Below are 20,217 nucleotides of genomic sequence, written 5' to 3' on the forward strand. Positions count from 1 at the left end.
CTAAGGTGCTATGAATCAAATAATTTTGTGAGAGAAGCTGCAATTTTTCAAGTGGTTCAATGTTTTCCCCCTTATTAGGGTTTGTAGCAAGACTGCAGATATCATTGTAATGTAGTTTGAATGGCACGAGTGCAATTTCATCAGCAATTTGTATGTCTTCAATACATGAATCAACCATTTCTATATCTGTATCTCACCATTTTGGGTCCACATATTGTAAGGAAAGTGTTATCTCTTATGTGGAAAGCTTCCCAATTATAACAACATTATTCTTGGGTACTTGAGTGAAACAAACATGGAATGACAGTGTATGTTCATCATACACTTTGGCTCTTTCACAAAAATCAATTATTATTTTATTTGGTGTGCTCGCCAGCCATCGTTCATCAATAATGACAACTTCAGAATCTGGCTTTAAGAGGTTTGTATAGCTGAACTTGGCAATTTTTAGAAACATATAAGATATTTTCATTCCACACAGTGCCTGGATATTATTTCTTACAAATGATCTTTCTGGACATACACACAAATCTCTGACTTTTCTCCACATATTTAAATTAGGCAGTAGGTACACATCAGGAGATTCTTCTTGATAAGCCACCATTGGATGAGGTTATCATTATGACTTTGATCGAATCTTTTCAGGTGCCTACATTTAGAACCGATTTAAGCTTAAAAATGTAATCCATTTTTACAAGTTGGATTTGAAGAAGAAAGCCAATTTCCAACTGAATGAAATTTAAATAAAGTGGAATGCTGCTTCCCAAACTATAAGTTACATGAAGTTGAAGTGAATCTATAAAATCAACATTAGCAGTGTTTAAAACATCATTAATGAATGCATCTGTGATTATATACAATGGTATTGAGCCATTTCTAATATTACATATACTATCTGATTTTCTTTTTAAATTCATTGGTTAGGGATAGTACAGCTTTTATCTGTTTTTTCTGAATTGTGTAATTTCCACTACTTGAGTAAATATTACAAAGGTTTCCCCCAGGGTTTTATTCTGTATGTTTTTCTTATCTGCGGTGCATCCTAATTCCCTTTTTAGTGCTTGCATTTGTTCTAATAACTGGGTTCAAGAAATTGAGCTTCCTCTAATCCTAGTCAACCCTAATGCTACATTAGTGCTAGCTGTTTTCCAGTCAATCCTATAGAGCAGTGTTTCTCAATTATATTTCGCCGCGGCACCCTTGCGCGGCCATGCGATACCCTCCGCTGACAAGTCCAGGAAATCTTCCCCTTTTCGGTGGCGCGGCATAGGCTGGTTTCGGCGGCGCGCTCTGTTAGCAGTTTTCGGCAGCGCGATCAGCTGTTTGGCGGTGCGTTCACATCAGTTCGACGGTGCCATCTGCTGTTCGGCAGCGCGCTCACGGCTTTTCGGCGGTGCCATCAGCTGTTCGGCGGCTCACGATTTGTGTTGATTTCGGCAGCGTGGTTCCGCTTTTTCACGGAACCCTTCAACTCTGGGGTTCCGTGGAACACTATTTGAGAAACACTGCTATAGAGTCAAGATGAATTTTTCTGCAGATAGTCTCCCATGTGTCTTCCCTAATTGTACCAATTCAGCAGTAGCCTCCTTTTTTACTTGACATACAACTCAGGTACCATTCATTAAACTCAGTCTTGTTATGAAATTTACCTAACTTCCTCTCTGCAAGAAAGTCAGGATTTAGGGACACAGATATATATTTGGTTATCATTTGAGTCTTTGTAACCCTGTATTCAGATATTTCCTTCAAAACTATTCCTGATGCAGGTCCTGCAGCTGTAAATTCCATGAACTGATGAGGTTGTATGGTAGCTTCCAATGCAAATAACATTCCTAAAACAAATACCATCAAATGTCTTTAAAATCAAACAAAACATATTAATTTCCATGCCACTTAATACCTTATATGTTTATTACAGAGTTCCTAAAAATTCACCTAACTTTTTTAATAACACTGGTGATGTTTTTAAAACACAGAGGTGATTTCAATTTGCTTCACAGTAATTTTAGTTAATTATTGGCTCAATCTCAACCTTCCTCATGTGTATTGGAATGATAATGAATAAATACTCTACACTGCTTTATATGCCACCACAGATTATATTTTTCCTATGATTCCATAAGAACCTTTCCAAGGGTATTACATTTTTCAGGGGCCTTTCTGTTTGTGGATGTAGATAAAGTAAAATACCTTTATCACCTGTCTGGTATTCCTTACGTGAGGATTTCTTGGCATAATAAGCTTTGTATCCATTTCCTGACCTTTGTAGGTTTTCCTGGGACAAGGAAAAACCTGCCACCAAATGTTCTTTAACTGAGAAATGTACTGTTTAATGCTTAAAGCAGAGGTTCAAATTTCAGTGTTTATCCGATAAAGAATGTGATAAGGTAATTGTATTTTTCTTTCTATGATTAGCTTGAAAGTCATAAAACCTGTGTATCTATTTGGTGTAGATTGAACATCCCAAAAAGCTAAGGAATAATTGTGCAAAACTTTTTCATGATCTGATTGTTTGCCCCATATCAATGTCCAGAAAGCTATGGGTGGTATGAAGTGTATAACTTTTGTTTAATCCCCAGTTAAAAATTCCCAGTTTTTTGCACACATCTGCTGGTTTATCTGGCTTTGTGCTGTAAGGTTCAGGTCTCTGTGTTTGAAAACATGATTCATCAATACAAATGCTTTGGTGTGAGCTATGTCGTCTGTTGTGGGAATACCTTCTACCCATTACGAAAACAGAAACATAACAATAGCCATTTCCTTAATCCCTCTCTTGGTCTGTAGAATGGGCCTAATAAAGTAAAATTGTAAAGTCTGACCACTGAACCATAAAATTCTCTGGACTTTAGAAAACCTCTGAAATTTGGTTTGGTGGATTATAATGTACAGGAAATGAGACCCTTTCATATAGTTATTTCCACATTTAAAATGCATGCCCCAATATGCTATTTGTTTCCATGACTGATAGATAACTGTGATTCCTGGATGACTTCTACACAAGCCATCATGCCACTTTAGACTTTATTCTGACAAACAGGAGGAACCAGTTGCAGTTCTCAAGTCTGAAGGCAATTTGGGTGAAAGTGATCATGAAATGATTGCTTTCATGATTCTAAGGAAAGGAAGTGAGAGCAACAGAAAAAGGAAAATGGAAAAAGGCAGGTGTTAATGAACTCAGAGAATGGGTAGGTAAGGTCCCATGGCAAAAAAAAAAAAATAATAATAATGGAGACAGGAATTCAGGAGATCTACTCATCATATTTTGTCCATCACATTGATGTAAATCAGCAGTTCTTTTAAAATATTGAACCATTGTTTTCACTTGTCATGATTTATAATTTCGTTCTTATCCTTATGTTCTTTCTGGTTTGGAAATAAAGTATTTGTTAGGGTACTTTATATACCTGTAAATCTTAGAAATGACTTTGTTCTCGTAGTTGTGGCTTCACTAAGTCTGAGTCTGGTTATTCTCTAGTCAAAGCAATAATAACTTTATCTTTGTCACTTGTGCCTGAAGGAGTGGTGTCAGTGTGATCTGATTTGCAGCATAAGAAAACTCTTGCAGTAATTCCTATGTTTGCAGTATTTTAACTATTTAAAATGGATTTAGCTATAGAAAATCCCCATGGAATTCTACAGAAGTTCCTATTTATCACTAGCATTGTCATTGCTAGTGTGATCTTATACAATTGTATAAAAATGGCTGTTTGCTTTATTCTAGTAAATAGTCAGGTTAAATAATAATAAAAAAAAAATCTGATGAATTGCTGCAATCAGATTTTTGTTTCAAATTTACTTTGGAGCCATGAAACCCTATTGTTCCTCCAGGTGGGTAGATAAAACAAGAAGTTGTTTTGATTAAACTTGGAATCTGTAAGCAAAGCCAAATCAATAATGACTACCTTTAAAATAATTTGCTGCTATAGCCACATTTTGATTTAGTAACACTGCAGATTACATTTCTGTGATTTCTCTGATTTACAAAAGAAAAGGTAGAATGCAAAGAGGAGGGATTACCCTGTATCAAAATATTCATTAGATGCTTCCCCCACAAATGGAACAGCAGAGTCACGCCATATTGGTGTTACTACTGTACCAATTTCACTCTTTGCCAAGATGGTAATAGTTTCAAGGATGTTATTCTATAGCAAAACAAAAGCAATTCTTCTGGAAAAATCAAGAACATTTGCAACACCTTCTAGTGTCAGTCCAGATTGCACAACATTTTTAAATGATGGGATGTGGAAATACCGACGGGTTGAGGAGCACACAGTTCGGACAGACACATCATTTAGGGGAGGATTTAGTAAGGGGTTACTCTATATCCTAGTAAGGAGGAGAGGATAGAAGTTGATAAAATACAAGTAGGAGCTGAACAGAAACAGTCAAATGAAAAAGAGTCCTATTCAATTACATCACATGAAGTCACAACTAAATATTGACAAATGTTATAAGTATTTGTATACAAATTCAAGAACTCTAAATACTAAAATGGGTGAACTTGAGTGCCTGGTATTAAATGAAGATGTTGATATAATAGGTGTCACAGAAATTTGGTGGGATGATGATAATCCATGGGACATGGTAATACCAAGATACAAAATATATGGAAATGAGAGAGGATGTCGTACTGGTGAGGGAGTGGCACTCTATGTGAAAAAAAGTATAGAGTCATATATAGTAAAATCTTAAATGAATCAAATAGTACCATAGAGTCTCTATGGATAGAAATTTCATCCTTGAATAATAAGAGCATAGCAATAAGAATGTACCACCAACCACCTGACCCAGATAGTATTGTTGATTGTGATGTACTCAAGGGAGATTAGAGAGGCTACAAAAACAGAAAACCCAATAATAATGGTGGATTTCAACTATCCCCGTATTGACTAGACACATGTCACCTCAGGATAGGACGCAGAGATAAAAGTTTCTTGACACCATTAATGACTGCTGCTTGGAGCAGCTAGTCCTGGAACCCACTTGGAGAGAGGCAATTCTTGGTTTAGTTCTAAGGGCGCACTGGATCTGGTCAAAGAGGTGAATATAGCTGAAGTGCTCAGTAATAGCAACCATAATATAATTCAATGTACACCTTTGTAGGGGGGAATACTAAAGAAACCCACCATAGTATCATTTAACTTCAAAAAGGGGAACTACACAAAAATAAGGTAGCTAGTTAAATGGAAATTAAAAGGAAAAGTCACAAGAATGAAATGCCTGCAAGCTGCATGGAAACTACCATAATAGAGGCTCAAACTATATGTATACCCCAAATTAAAAAAAACAACAATAAGAGGACCAAAAAAATGCCACCATGGCTAAACAACAGAATAAAAAGAGAGGCATTAAGAGACAAAAATACATCCTTTAAGAATTGGAAGTCAAATCCTACTGAGGAAAATAGAAAGGAACATAAATTCTGGCAAGTCAAGTGTAAAAGTATGATTAGACAGGCCAAAATAGAATTTGAAGAGCAACTAGTAAAAGACACAAAAACTAATAGCAATATTTTAAGTATATCAGAAGCAGAAAGCCTGTGTGGCTATTGATTGATCAAGGTGCTAAAAGAGCACTTGAAATCAAGGCCGTTGTGGAGAAGCTAAATGAATTTTTTTCATTGGTCTATGCAGCTGAGGATGTGAGGGAGATTCCCACACCTGTGTCATTCTTTTTAGGTGACAAATCCAAGGAACTGTTCCAGGTTGAGTTGTCAGTAGAGGAAGTTTTGAAATAAACTGATAAACAGTAATAAGTCACTTGGACCAGATTGTATTCAGTCCAGAGTTCTGAAGGAAATCAAATATAAAATTACAGAACCACCAATTGTAGGATGTAACCTATCGCTTAAGTCAACTTCTGTACCAGATGACTGGTGGATAGCTAATGTAATACCAATTTTTAAAAAAGATTTCAGAAGTGATCCTCATTTGCAGTCCAGTAAGCCTAACTTCTGCACCAGGCAAATTGTTTGAAATTATAGTAAAGAACAGAATTATCAGATATGGAGGTGAACACAATTTGTTGAGGAAGAATCATCATGCCTCACCAATCAATTAGAATTCTTTGAGGGAGTCAACAAACATATATGAGGCAGATCCAGTGGTTATACTGTTTTGGGGCTTTCAGAAAGCCTTTGACAGGGTCCCTCAGCACAGACTCTTAAGCAAAGTAAGGAGTCATGGGTTAAGAGGGAAAGTCCTCTCATGGATCAGTAACTAGTTAAAACATAGAAAACAAAGGGTAGAAATAAATGGTCAGCTTTCGCAGTGGAGAGAAGTACATAGCAATGTCCTCCAAAGACCTGTACTGGGACTAGTGCTGTTCAACATATTTATAAATTATCTGGAAAAAGGGGTAAACAGGTGAGGTAGCAAAGTTTGCAGATCATACAAAGTTACTCAAGATATTTAAATCCAAAGTAGACTGCAAAGAGTGACAAAGGGATCTCACAGAACTGGATGATTGAGCAATAAAATGGCAGATGATATTCAATGTTGATAAATGCAAAGTAATGCACATTGAAAAACATAATTGCAACATATAAAATGATGGTGTCTAAATTAGCTGTTACCACTCAAGAAAGATGTCTTGGAGTCATTGTGGATACTTCCCTGAAAACATCAGCTCAATAAGCAGCAGCAACCAAAAAAGCTAACAGAATGTTAGGAATCATTATGAAAGGGATAGCTAATAACAGAGAAAATATCATAATGCCAGTATATAAATCCACAGTATGCCCATATCCTGAATACTAAGTGCAGCGCTGGTCACCCCATCTCAACAGAGATATATTAGAATTGGAAAAAGTATAGAGAGGGGCAACAAAATAATTGTGGGTAAGGAACAGCTTCCATATGAGGAGAGATTAAAAATACTGGGATTATTCAGTTTAGAAAAGAGACTACTAATGAGTGATAGGATAGAGGTCTATAAAATCATGAATGGTGTGGAAAAAGTGAATAAGGAAGTGTTATTTACCCCTTCACGTAGCACAAGTGCTAGGTGGTCACCCAATGAAATTAATAGGCAGCAGGTTTAAAATAAACATAAGAAAGTACTTCTTCATACAACACACAGTCAACTTGTGAAACTCACTGCCATGGGATGTTGTGCATGCCAAAAGCATAAATGGATTAAAAAAAGAATTAGATAAATTCATGGAGAATAGGGTCCTCAATGGCTATTAAACAAGATGATTAGGGTTGCAATCCCATGCTCTGGGTGTCCTTAAACCTCTAACTGCCAGAAGCTGGGACTGGACAACAGGAGATAGATCACTTGATAAATTGTCCTGTTTGTTCACTACTTCTGAAGCATCAAGCATCCAGCCACTGTCGGAAGACAGGATACTGGGCTAGATGGACCATTGGTCTGACCCAGTGTGGCCATTCTTACGTTCTTGCTCCCAGAATAGAATCTTCAAATTCTTAACCACAAAAATATGCTGCTTCTAAAATAACACATTTCCAATTTTCAAGAAAATTTTCACAGTGCCAGTGATTTAATTTCTTATTGGAGCCAGGCAAATATTCTTCCTGGCCGATCTGTTTGCATAAAATCTTTTTTAAATTTAAAAATTCTTAGTCATTCATCCAAATTCAATGCCAATTTTGGATTGAAACATTTATAGCCATGGGTAGCCAATTCATATCCAGACTTTAAAGTCATAGAGACATCATACAATAGTGCATCATGTCTGCAGCATTGCCAACATGAAGCTTTTAAAAATAATGAGTCGGGCCCAAAAACATCATGAGATTAAAATAAATTTGTGGTTCTTTTCATTTCCCTTTTATTTTTTCTGCCCTTAGGATACACTTAAGTCACATATTCAAACTTTTCTCCACAACCATATGTGACAGGGTGCTATCTGTAGCACCCTGGTCACTGAGGTTTCTGCAGCATTGGGAAGACTCCAAACTTAATTGAAGTCAATTAACTGGTTTCTGTTGGGGATTACAGACACTTGGGTGGCAATTGTCGGGCTAATGAGAGAATTGGCTTAGTGGCTGGGAGGATATATTGGGGAAGAATTGAAAAGTAAAGAGAAGGGCTCAAAAAGTGAACTGGGAAGAAGAGCGGTGTGAAAGTATTCCTCCTGCTGTATACCTGTGGTTCCTTCTGTTATGCTTTGAAATTGAAGATTAAAAAGCACATGTGGTGAAAGGGAAACAGCCTGCATGTGTTTGTGGCTAAGAGACCACAAGAACAGGGTAGGTGAAGTGATGACCTGTGACACCATGAAAGTTGGAAACTAACTTTATTTTAATGACAGTTCTGAGTTTTTCATGTGATCACTTGATTTCAGGAGCTGAGGCATTAAGAAGAACACCAAATAAATTGCAAGTGTTGGAAACATTGTGTCTCTTTTGGTCACAGATTCACTGGCAAAATTGACAGCTATCTCTTGTTTACAGTGAGACCTTAATGCAAGTTAAAACAACAACAACAAATCTGTACACACTCACAACTGGAAAGAAAAGGATTTGTCCCACTATTTTCTATGCTGCCTGTTTGCATCTGCATCTCGCTGAGATTTTACAATGCATTTTGAAATGGGATTCTTTGCACTTTCACACGTTAAAATTAATGGCAATGGGTTTTTCAAGCAAGTTTTCAAAAAGCTTTTCCTCTTAGTCAGGTTTCCCAACTGGTGCATCAACAGTGGAGAGGGGTATAGAAGCAAGGAAAAGAATAGGGGGGTCAGTCCCAGGCTCATGAGAACTGCAGTTTAGGGAAGCAACACTCCTGTCTGAATCTAGTCTTTGATTTTAGTGGCACACAAGCACATTTAAGATGATAGGATATTCCTCCAAAATCTCCTTGGGGAGAGTAAGTTCTTGGTCTCTGTCCTATGTTCCATATAGGAGGGGAAATAAATAGTGTGGGTCAGTCTAGAGCAGAAGCTCCCCTCTGTCTGATCAGCTCTCATCTGAACAGGTTTTTCAATGTGGCTTTCATATATCTTATTCTTTCTCAGAGAGCACTCATCTTTGTGCCCTTGTCTGTCAAGCCTTTACATTTTTAGGGAAGGAACAGAGTTTACTAGTGCAACAGAAGTTTCTGTACTCTCATCTGTGTAAAATTCCTTTGTATAGCTCAAAAAGCTCCCATAGGTTAACACTTTTATTGTAAGGAGAGACCAATCAAGAAAATCAGACACTCCACCAACATTTTGAGAAGCAAATACAAAACAAGTATAGTCCCACTGTCCTTGTTTCATATTAGAGAGAGAACCCATACCACCTGGTGGGAAAAAGGGGAAAATCCTTACTTAACACTTCAGTCAAAATGGTGGGGGTTATGAGTTAATTAGATATTGTGTGTACCTTTCAGCAGTAATAAAACTGTTAGTGATCTGTCCCATGGTTTAAGGCTTTAACTCCTTAATAATCATGCATGGTTGTTAGTATTATCTGTTTGTATTGTTGTAGGGTCTAGAACAGTGTTTCTGAACCTTTTTGATACCAGGGATCAGCTTCCTATACTGTGTCAGGGAGATTGCAGGGACTGGTGCCGGTCCATGGACCTGTCATTAAGAAACACTGGTCTAAAAGCCCCAGGCAAGGATCCCACATTGTACCAGAGACTATATATACATATTACAGAAAGACAAATGAAATCACTTAAATGTGTAAGAATATTGCAGGTAACAAGTTTTCTTCATGAGTAATGGAAATATTAATAGGGCTGCAACCAAAATATTCTGTTTACTCACAAAGCTGTTAATTTGTCAAATAAATTTCTCCATGCAAACAGAGACAAACAAATAAAAGAAAAGAGGAAGAAAAAGTAGAAAAATAGGCTCCTGTAGTGTCAGAGATGTATGAATATTTGTGATGTTAGTTCAAGCTGAAGCTTTCTTTGGTCAGACAAAGTCTGCTGTTTCACTGAAGGTCAGGCTGGAAGGTAATCAGAGGCAAGTTCCAGTTATTGGCTGAAATTTCCTCTTCTTTCCCAGTGTCAGGAACCAGCTAAGAAAGCATCAGCCAAGCAGGCAAACACCAAATCTAGAAGAGATTAAGGGATATTGTTAAAACTAAAAAACACATGGCCTGTGGCCCAATAAGTTTTGTATCCATTAAACCCACAGTTTAAAAAGAAAAGTAAAAAAAGCAAAGGGGAGACTAGGCATTGAAACTCCAGTGAAATAAAACCACAAACTGAGCAAAGCTTTGGGTTTTTTAACTGCATAGTCCATGGAAAAATACCCAGTCTGTTATGGCATTTATTTCCAGTACTCTTAACCCAAACAATCTTAACTTGTAAACAAATCATCCTTGAACACAGTCTCGGAAGGTATTAACAGTCCTCAAAACAAGGTTCCCCACATTCATTGTTTTCTCCTTAGCTTGACTTTGGGTAAGTATTTTGGGGCTTTTCTAAAAATTCCAGGATAAAAGTCCAGAGTGCAAAGATCATAAATGTACAGGTTGGTCATGTCAGTTGCACACATTTGCACATTGTCCACAAATGTTCCTGGACGTGCCACTCTGACCAGCTCTGTGGTCTTCACCATGGCAGCAGTGCAAAATACTGATATATTCAAGTTGCCCATGGTTCTGCTGCCTCAAGTCTCCAAGCACATCTGTTATGGCAGTGTGAAGAACCATAGATGCCGAGGCACTATTGCCTTGGCTGCCTCAGCCCAGCAGGCAGAAGTGCAATGGAGAACTCCACCTGTATGTGCCAAAGAAATGGTGCATACATATTGGGGTCCAATCCTTCAGCCCCCCTGCAAAGTACAACCCCACTTTCACTTCCCTTCTTCCTATTCTCCTTCATAGACCTAATCAAACCTCTTTTTCCCCACACAGAGCCTAAATTTCACCCTCTGTTATGCACAAATACACTATCTTTCCCACATCAACCTCAGAGCTCCCTATTAGCCAGCCATGCTCACCAAGGTTTTTGTGAAGAAAAGAGCTAATGAGGCAGGCTAGTGGTATTGGAAAATGGAAGTAAGTGATAGAACTTGACAGTTTCTTCAGATAATCTGGGCAAAACTCCATCAGGTTTTCCTGAATAAGGAGACTAACTCGTCATGTGTCTAATTTTAAATGTTCAAAAATGGCCTATGTCCAAGATGTTATCAGAATGTGTGTGTGTGAAGTTTGGAGGTCTGTAGTAGTTCAGCTGGAAGAACCTTCAGAGGTGTGATGAAAACTGGAAAATTAAAAAAAGAGGGATTTTTATGTATAATTTTCCTCTTGCAAATTTAGTAATGATTTTGCCCAAAAAATACATAGAAAATTCAGTGGTCCTATGGAGAGCTATTGAGCCAAATTTGGACACTAATTTCAATGCAAAGAGATGAAAGACTGAGATATCAGTTCTGTATTAAGAGCAAATCTCAATGTACCCTTAAGTATAGAGTTGTTACCAATGCTTCCATAATCTGCGGTGCTTTTGCATTTTAAAAAGTAAATATTTTTTTAAAAAAATAATTGATATTTTGTCTAGAAAAATTCATCATATTGTATGAAGTGATGTAGATTTGACCATGTTTCCTATATGTAATTAGTGTTGCCAAGTAACTGAATAATACTGATTAATTAAGTAACCGTATGTTTCTCTGAAGATAATCATCTTATTATATAAGTGCTATGAGCAGGGGTATTATTATTTATTATCTGTGCTACTCAATACAGTGATGAAATGCTAGTTTAGTACCACACTGGAAGGTGGTTTACAAATAAGTGTATAAGCATATTATATACAGTATATATAAATGACCTGTTATAGTATTTTAGACATTCATGTAAGGTATTTCTGAATGATAACATAATCTGGTTGGTCATTAAGCCTTTTCAGTTAGTATTTCTGCTTTTATAGCCTGATTCTGTACAAGGAGGTGATGATTCTCCATTCTCAGACTCTGTTACCTTGGAGCAAACAACAAGTAACATTGGAATATCAAGTGGACGTGTTAGCTTGTGGATGCAATGGATGTTGCCAAAAATCACTGTAAAGCTTTTTGCATCAGATCATGGAAGTAAAGGCACAGGTATTATACATAAAATCATCTATTTTAATTTAGTACTTTAATTTCTATTGTTATTTTAAGATAAAACCAATTGCTATTTAGGGCACGTATTCATGAGTTAAAAACTTGGACAATTATAAAAAGATGCATATGTTTGTCCAGTGTTTTAGCATACTGCAATATGCTGTCATGCATGGGATCAGACTTCAATGTGGTCCTTTGGATCTGGACTGGCAGAGATGGGGAGCATTGCAAAGGCAGTCTTGGGATTTAGGCTTGGTCTACACTTACCTCCGCGATTCTGCAGCAGTCGATGGGAGTTATGCAAAGTACGCAAAGAACTTGCGTAACTCCCGTGAACTGCTGTGCTTCTCTTCTGTGCGCCGTCTTCACTGCACTGTGCCACTTGTGGGGGTGGATTAATAACATCAACTTCACTGACCGCTCAGATGATCCAGATAAGTCAATCTGATGGCGGCGACGACTTTGCCGTCAGTGTAGACATAGCCTTAGTCTTAGCCCACAAAGTGGTTTTTTTTTAAGTTTGAAGGCAATTCATTCACTTCTTTGAGTTATGCAAGTAAGAAAAACAGTATATTTTTTCCCACTCAGAGACTTCAAAAACAGACAGCCGTTAAAATTTAATTTAGCAAATGGCTCATCTTTGATAATCTGAATTAAAAGTTTGTTAGCCATTTAAAAAGATATAGGACTAAAGTTTGTGCATCAGTAGTGTGCACATTTCAGTAAGTTTTTCTTGTGTTGGTATGTGCCCATCTGAAAGCTGCTACTTACCATTTTGCATTTTTCTATCAACATTTAAAAATGTTTATTTTTAAAGAAGAAAATTTACCATAATCTAGTATTTTAAAAATAAGAAGGAATTTAATGTTTCAAGTTACTTTATGTTGAAAATAGAAATATGATTTAATGATAGGAGTACACAATTCACTTATCTTATTAACTTTTTTCTTTGGGCAATACCACTTCTGTCTGCACTGATGTGATTTATAAATAACTCATCATGCAGATTTTGTAAATAACTTGTTATTGTATGAACTTCAGTACATATTTTCTTAGGATGCATGCTTGACATCCTAGTCAATATAATGTGCTTTTGCCCTGTTTTAAACAATGAAGAAACTAACTATCTGATTAAAGTTAATTTACAAAGAAATGCAGCAGAACATTTGACAACAGAAACTTAACAGGAAACAATTTGAAAATTTAGTAGACATGATGATCATGATAAAAAAAACTTGAGACTTGTACTTTGAAAATGAAAAGCATTTTCTGATATGATCTAAATTACTCTCATCACCATGATGGTTGTTATGTAAGTATTATTATGCACACTTTTTAATAGATGAGGATACCAGAGCAAAGAGGTTAGGTGACTTATCAAAGCTTTAATAAGGGGTTTCTGCCGGAGCTGGGATTATAGTTGAGGAATTCCTCGTTCTCAGTCATGTTCTTACACCTCTAAACAAAGTCTCTCTCAGTTTATACTGTTGCATGACTTTGAGTATCTCCTGCCTGTTTAATGGTATCTAAGGCTATAGAGAAAGTTATATACTGTTCTCTGTCCACAGAATTGCCGTTGATGTCAATATTATCAGTTCATACGATCAAGAGCTATAAATGGTCCTGATTCTGTTTAATTGGTTTTCAAGCCAAAATGTATGGAACAAAAATCCTATACTCATATTTTTCCCTAAATTTTGAAGGGAAGATGTTCTATTGTTTCAATACGGTAGTTAAAAAAAGCACATTTTTCTAAATTTAGCAATAACTGCAGCATTAACATATTGAAATCTGAAAGCACCTTTACTTAATGATGTGCTATTCTTTTCTGAAGCTGAAAAGTAAAGTAATCTATCACTATTTTCAGTGACTCACTGTGGAGCTGTCCATTTGGAAAGCACATTGAGAGGAAAGCATCCCCAAAAATATCTTGAAAAAATTTGACACCAACTGTCTCAGGTTTAATTTCTCAACAGTACTTTGTAAATATTAACATTGCTCTTATGTTTTAAATTAAGAGTCAGTGTCAGTCTAATTTCTGTCCCTTTTTAGTGTGTTTTGCCCATTTATGATCTGAGGAGTCTTTTTAGGAGTAATTGTGGAGGGATTACTGTTGTAATTATTAATCACATCTGTCTCTCTTCTAGTGGATCTTAGATTATAAATTTCTCATGACAGATATCTTGCAAATATTGGATGTAAAGTTCCACATATACTTATTGTGCTGTATAAATGATTACACACAAAAATAATGTTAAAAAAACATTGAAGTTGGTTGCAAAGTCGAGCTCTCAAAAGTTAGGAAATCTCAGAATTAAAGTTACCTGTGCAGCCTTAATTCATCCCCTTGGTGCATGTGCCTTATGATAATTTTTAATTACATGATCACATACTACTTTCCCACATAATAGCTATATCAGACAGACACATAAAGTGACAAATATTAACTTGATCTTGGTAACAGGTTAAGTGGAGCAGTAGTATCACAACCAGGAAAGAAAAGTTGCATTAAGAAAACTGTTCATTTTTGAGAGCTAATTTACTCTTTATGAAAAAAGTGGAGGAAGTGGTAGGGGATATTATCCATCTTGTAGTCAGTGGAACTGTCTATTCAGATTTTAAGACATCTTTGATAGCTGCTAAACTTAGAAGTCTCTAGAATGTATCTAATCTATCCAGGTTTCTATGCTGCATTTGTCACTATAATATTGGATTAACTGATATTTTTCCATTCTGAGCCATTTTGACATTTTATCCTCTGTTGTAAGCTTTACAGCAGAGTTGAACCCAAGCCAAAAGAGTTTCAGCATTTTTAAGAGAGGTTTGGATTATGAATCTGGATCTGAATTTTGTGACTGATTCCTGTCTGCATGATGTTTGAAGAAAAATCCACTATGTGAAAAGCCGTGAACTTTGTAGGATGGGAATGAGAGATCCAAATGCAAATTGTGATGCCCCAGCACATTTCTGGTTTATAAACAGTGTTTTATTTATAACACACATTTAGAGATTGTAATTCACGTATGTTCATTTTGATTATCACTGGTTATTGCAGAGATTTGTGTTGTCAGTGAATTAGAAGATCTCAGTGCTTCAGTAGATGTACAAGATGTATATACCAAAGTCAAATGTAAAATAGAAAGCTTCAACATTGACCACTACAGAAACAGGTAATTACTGGAAATCATGCTACATTAATTCCATTTTGAAACAACAAAGCAGCTTTTTTTTCTAGAGAGAATTATTATTTGACTTTTAATTTAAAATATTAATTGTGGAATATAGTGAAATAAGCCATAATTCTACTTTCAATAAACACTGATGATTAGAGTTTCCCAGAATTATACTTTCTTGAAAAGGGGGTATTCATAAGCCATTTCAGCCTTTGGAGACAAATACTTTTTTTGTGTGTGTGTGGGCACCATTAAAACTTGGTATTTGTTGGACTAAATCAGTAGCTATTGTCAAAATGCTTACAATGGGAAATGCCTTGTATACTATACTATGATTAATTTTATTCTAGAAAATGGTAAATGTCTAGCTTTTTATAGCTCCTCCTTGATAAATTGTTTATTTTTAAAACATCAGAAGGAAATTTCTAGCAAAATAAATGTTTTTGTTGTTGTGGAGTAACTGTACCTGTAATGCAGGAAACTGAGTTAATTACCATTGTACCAGGTGCTAGTCTAATACATAGAGTAGCCTTGACAAGCTCTGAGGGAGCCACGTATAGTCTTCATCAGCTGGATGTGGTGGGTTGTCAGGAAGCAGAATCTCTGACGGTTTGTAGGAGATGGTAATTAAGAGAAAATGGGGCAATTCTATAGTGTCTTTCCCTGGGAGAAAAATCAACAAATAGACTTACAAATATTTTAATGGATTTTAATTAGGGTGAAAACTTTCAAAAGTGCCTAAGGAATTTAGGAGCACAAGTGCTACTGACTTGCAGGGAGAGTTGTACTCCTAAATCCCATAGGCATATTTGAAAGTCTCCCGTAAGAACAATAGGAAGGAAATACACTGTAAACCTCTCATTCTGTCCTTAACTCATTTTTTAGCTAGTTTGAGACATGCTACAATAAACAAACACTACAGAGTGTGTATGAAAAGTAGAGCCATTGTGAATTTCCTTTTTTTTCTCTGAATTAGAAATATATATTTGTTTGAACATTTTGTAACAATTATTGATCAAACATTATATTTTATTTTTAGAAACTTCTGTTGCAATCTATACCATGATGTTTTTAGATACATTGGAGTACACCAAGCCTTCAAACTATTAACAAGTTAGATTGTCCACAGGTTCTTTGAAAGGCTTAAGAGAGGTTCTTTGTTCTAAATAGTCTCAGTTTCAAACTCTCAACTGAAAATGCTTCCTTCCACCTTAGTAGTGTTCTTTTCTTTGCTAAAGTTATATCAGGTTATTAAGTTACTCCACTTAACATAATTGCATTGTCAAATCCAGTTTCAATTCATAAGCTATTCAAAGTGCACTCTATATATGACTAAATTCTGTAGGCTCAAAGAACAGATAAGGTGAAAATTCTGTTTTCCAGGCCAGGGGAAGGCTGGCAATCAGGACATTCTGAAGGAATATTTCTACAATGCAAAGAAAAACTTGTGGTGAGATTCTGTAGTGGAATAAGATGCTTAACAAAATAACTCTGTTCTAAAACTTAGACAATAAAATTTTTCTTTGTCCTCAGACATGTTCAGAAGAATGATTGCAAGAATTATAATACAAAACATAATTTTACCTCTTCATAACCAATTTTGTGCTTATGAACAAGTACTATAAATTTAAAATGTAATCAGGTACTGTTTTCCTTTCTCAAGTTTTTTGGTTCTTGTAATCATCCTCTTTCATATTAATCAAGCTTTTTGCTGAATTTTTAATTCGGAGAAAATCAAGTGGTAAGTCTGTTTTGTGATTTTAATTCCATGACCTCTTGCTTGGGTTGTCCTTTCCCATACTTTACAATTTTTCAAAATTTAGATTTTTCACACCAGTTTTTCTTTTGATTTCCCTGAATTTGGACATTTGGAGAAGGTATGTGTGACACAGCTATATCCCATAGCTAAGCAGGTTTCAGCATAATTTAAAATTCTAAATTTTTTTGGATTATGGCTGTTTTGTTTTATTTTTCTTGTTGTCTTTTTTCCCTCCTCTCTGTTCATCACCTCAAGCCTTGGGGAAGACTGTTGGTCTCTGGGGCAATACGGAGGTGTATTCCTTTCCTGTACTGACAAGCTGAACAGACGTACCTTGTTGGTTCGACCCGTCAGCAAGCAGGACCCTTTCAGTAATTTCTCTGGCTTCTTTCCTCCTGTAAGAAATCCTTTAAAAATTTATACTACAGAACTTCCATTAACAAACAGCAGTAGGAGAAAAAATTTCTCAAATGTTACTAGTTTCTTCCCATTATTTATCATTTATATTTTCTCTGTACTGAATATATTTATTATCAGTTTATTCCCCTTTTGTTCTCTGGCAACAATTGTCAAACTCCTTTGCCTGGGCAAAAGTGTCATTTGTGTTCCTCTGAAATGTACACCATTGCTACTTGATAAAGTGGCAAAGTTAGAATGCCTCATTTAAAGTAACTAAGGTCCTGATCGCAGAACACCCTTAAGCACGTGTGTAAACTTAAGCATGTGAATAGTTCCCTTGAAATCAGTCGGACTACTCAAATACTTTAAAGATAAGCATGTTTGCTGGATTGGGGCCTGAATGTGTGAGCAAAAGCTAGTATTGTACATTGTTTATGGTGACTCCAATGATATTCTCAGTGCATTTAATTACTTTATGTAACTAATTTATTCACATATATTATGTACAATATACACAGTAATTACAGCAAACATTTCATATGGTCACAATTCCTTGGAAGTCTCAGAACATTACAGTATTCTCAGCCAGCAAACAATCTGAGTTACTTAACTGTTACTCATGCATGACCTTTTTTCTTTTTGATATTTGATTAAAAGTAATGAGCAAGCACAAAACTTGAAGTGGCCTGGAAGTAATTCAAAAAAGAGCATAAAGGGCCAAAATGTGCTAATTTGCATTGCTATTGTCAGACTGGGTTTGATTCCCTGCTTCGAGTGTTGCTATCTGGCTCCTGGTGCACAGGATCACAGTGCTGCTCAGATTTTGCCCTAATCCCCTGAGGGGAGCTAGCCAGGCCAAATTTGAGTAAATGATGTTGCAACCTGGCATACAGGGTCACAACGGCACTCTCACAATTGTGGCCTGGGCACACTACCTTCAGAGAGAACCAGGCCAAACCTGAGCAACGCTGCGAGCCCATGCACCATGGGCCAGATCATAATACCTGAAGCAGGGAGCTGAGCCCAGCTAGTCCTGCGGGATAGGAGTTGCTTCAACCAGGACAGGAGGTTTTGTGGGTTAAAGCAGACAGTCCTACAAAACTCATGACTATTGGGTTGCCTTACTGCACACTACCGTGTCTACTCTTGTGAGGGTGTGTAGGGTAAATGTACTACACTTCTCAGTGAAGAGTAGCTTCACACAGCAGAGAGAGGCTCTGGCAGGGAGGAGGCAGCAGGAGAAGGTTCTGACAGTGGGAGCCTCATCCCACAGCCAGAGCCTTTCCCTGCTGTGGACAATAAATAGCAGTGTAGAGATGGGAGTCATTGATTGGGCATGTAGAAAGCCTTGAAGGGTACATATTTTAAGGTTCTGGCATGTCCTTACTCACCTAAGCAGTGCCTCACAATCCACAGTTAAATTTATCCCCGTGCTAGGAGGACATGCAGTGTTTGTACTCTATATGCTGCCATAAGTATAATCATAGCCTAAGAGTGCTTTCAGGCACTTTAGCTTAGAATTTCTTCTGAAGTGTATTAAGCTAATGTGCACAAAAGTACTCTTAGTGTGCAGTATAAATGTCCACACGGGGAGTTAATGCAGAGAAACTAGTGCAGGCTTTTTTCCCATGTAGACAAACCCTATGTATTAAGTGTCCAAGTCTCTCGCATTCACAGAAATGAAAAAATTTAAAAATTAATAAAAATACAATCATAAATTTTTCACCAACTCCCATTGAAGTTAATGGGAGTAGAGACCTCAACAGGTTACAGTAGGGGCCCTTTATCCTTAACAGTGTAACAGTCTAGAATATTTTTATGTTAGTGGAAGTTCTTTGCCATTTGATTTATTTTCTGTCATATGTCCATATGAATCATTTCTTTTACTTATTCTAGCTGTTTAAAATTGTTCTAATAAGAATGAAAGCTAACTTACTAATTTGTTATAATTCACTTTAATTATATGATCTTTCAACTTCTCAGTATTTAAAATACTTATTACGTTTATGTAAGAAGTTAATGCTTACATTTATAAAAACATTTTAAAAATACATTACAGTTTCTGAATAAATACAATCTGAGAGTGTTAAAAGAAGCATCTACTTTGTTTACAAAACGCAGTTGCTATACTTATGCTTGAGTGATTAAACACTATTAACGTAATGATATAATATGTCAAAACCAATTGGATTTGTATTTGCTTTCCTTTATTAAAAATATTTGTTTTATTATTTTATTTTAAAATTCTCAACTTTTGCAGTAGCCTGCTCAAGGTTAACTTTCAGTCAGAAATGAATGGTTCATCTAGATACTGGAGGAGATTTTTCAAAGGTACAGATGTCAGTTAGGAGCCTTATACACATTGACAGCCAATGGAAGTTAGGCGCCTAACTTACAAATGTGCGTGTGAAAATCTTTCTCTCTGTGTAAAGAACTCTTGCAAATTTCTGAAGAATAAAGTAATAAATGTTTAAAGTTTTTTTTAATATATTGAGATTAATCATTTAGTATATATTGTGTAGTAGCTAGTATTATGGATGCTCTGCAGGAGAACCCTGAAATACAAAGTTATCTCGCCAACTCTGTTACAGAGTACTGGTTGGACACACAGAAAGGGAATAAAAGTGATGATAAAACTCTCTACAATGAAGAAAAAGTAATGGAATGTAGATAATTCTAAGTTTATGCAAAAAATTTTAATAACAAATATTTGTTGGGTACATTTTGACTTTCCGAAGTGCAAGAATTATTTTGGGTAGTAGTATTTGAGGGATACTAAGTTACCAGGTTGTGTTCTAAATGGTTTATATACAGCACAGATGAACAGAAAAAACAAAGCTTTAGTGTCACTAAAATATTCAACAGCCTCCATC

At 36.2% G+C, this 20,217-nt stretch overlaps 1 protein-coding gene across 7 annotated transcripts in view; it reads left to right on the top strand.

The window, feature by feature from the left end:
- Positions 1 to 20,217, top strand: part of VPS13B (vacuolar protein sorting 13 homolog B) — an 819,784-nt gene that overhangs the window by 507,242 nt on the left and 292,325 nt on the right. For 6 of the 7 annotated variants that reach the window (XM_067537121.1, XM_067537138.1, XM_067537158.1 and 3 more), the window contains 3 exons: positions 11,839 to 12,010; positions 15,069 to 15,183; positions 17,201 to 17,342. In XM_067537121.1, the coding sequence (XP_067393222.1) occupies positions 11,839 to 12,010; positions 15,069 to 15,183; positions 17,201 to 17,342 (429 nt within the window). Of the gene's footprint in view, positions 1 to 11,838; positions 12,011 to 15,068; positions 15,184 to 16,569; positions 16,637 to 17,200; positions 17,343 to 20,217 lie in introns of all 7 variants that reach the window. The other variant, XM_067537148.1, reaches the window with a different exon arrangement.

This window comes from Emydura macquarii, unplaced genomic scaffold (assembly GCF_026122565.2).
Source record: "Emydura macquarii macquarii isolate MOO-44397 ecotype Brisbane River unplaced genomic scaffold, CSIRO-AGI_Emac_v2 contig_383, whole genome shotgun sequence".
Lineage (NCBI taxonomy): Eukaryota > Metazoa > Chordata > Testudines > Chelidae > Emydura > Emydura macquarii.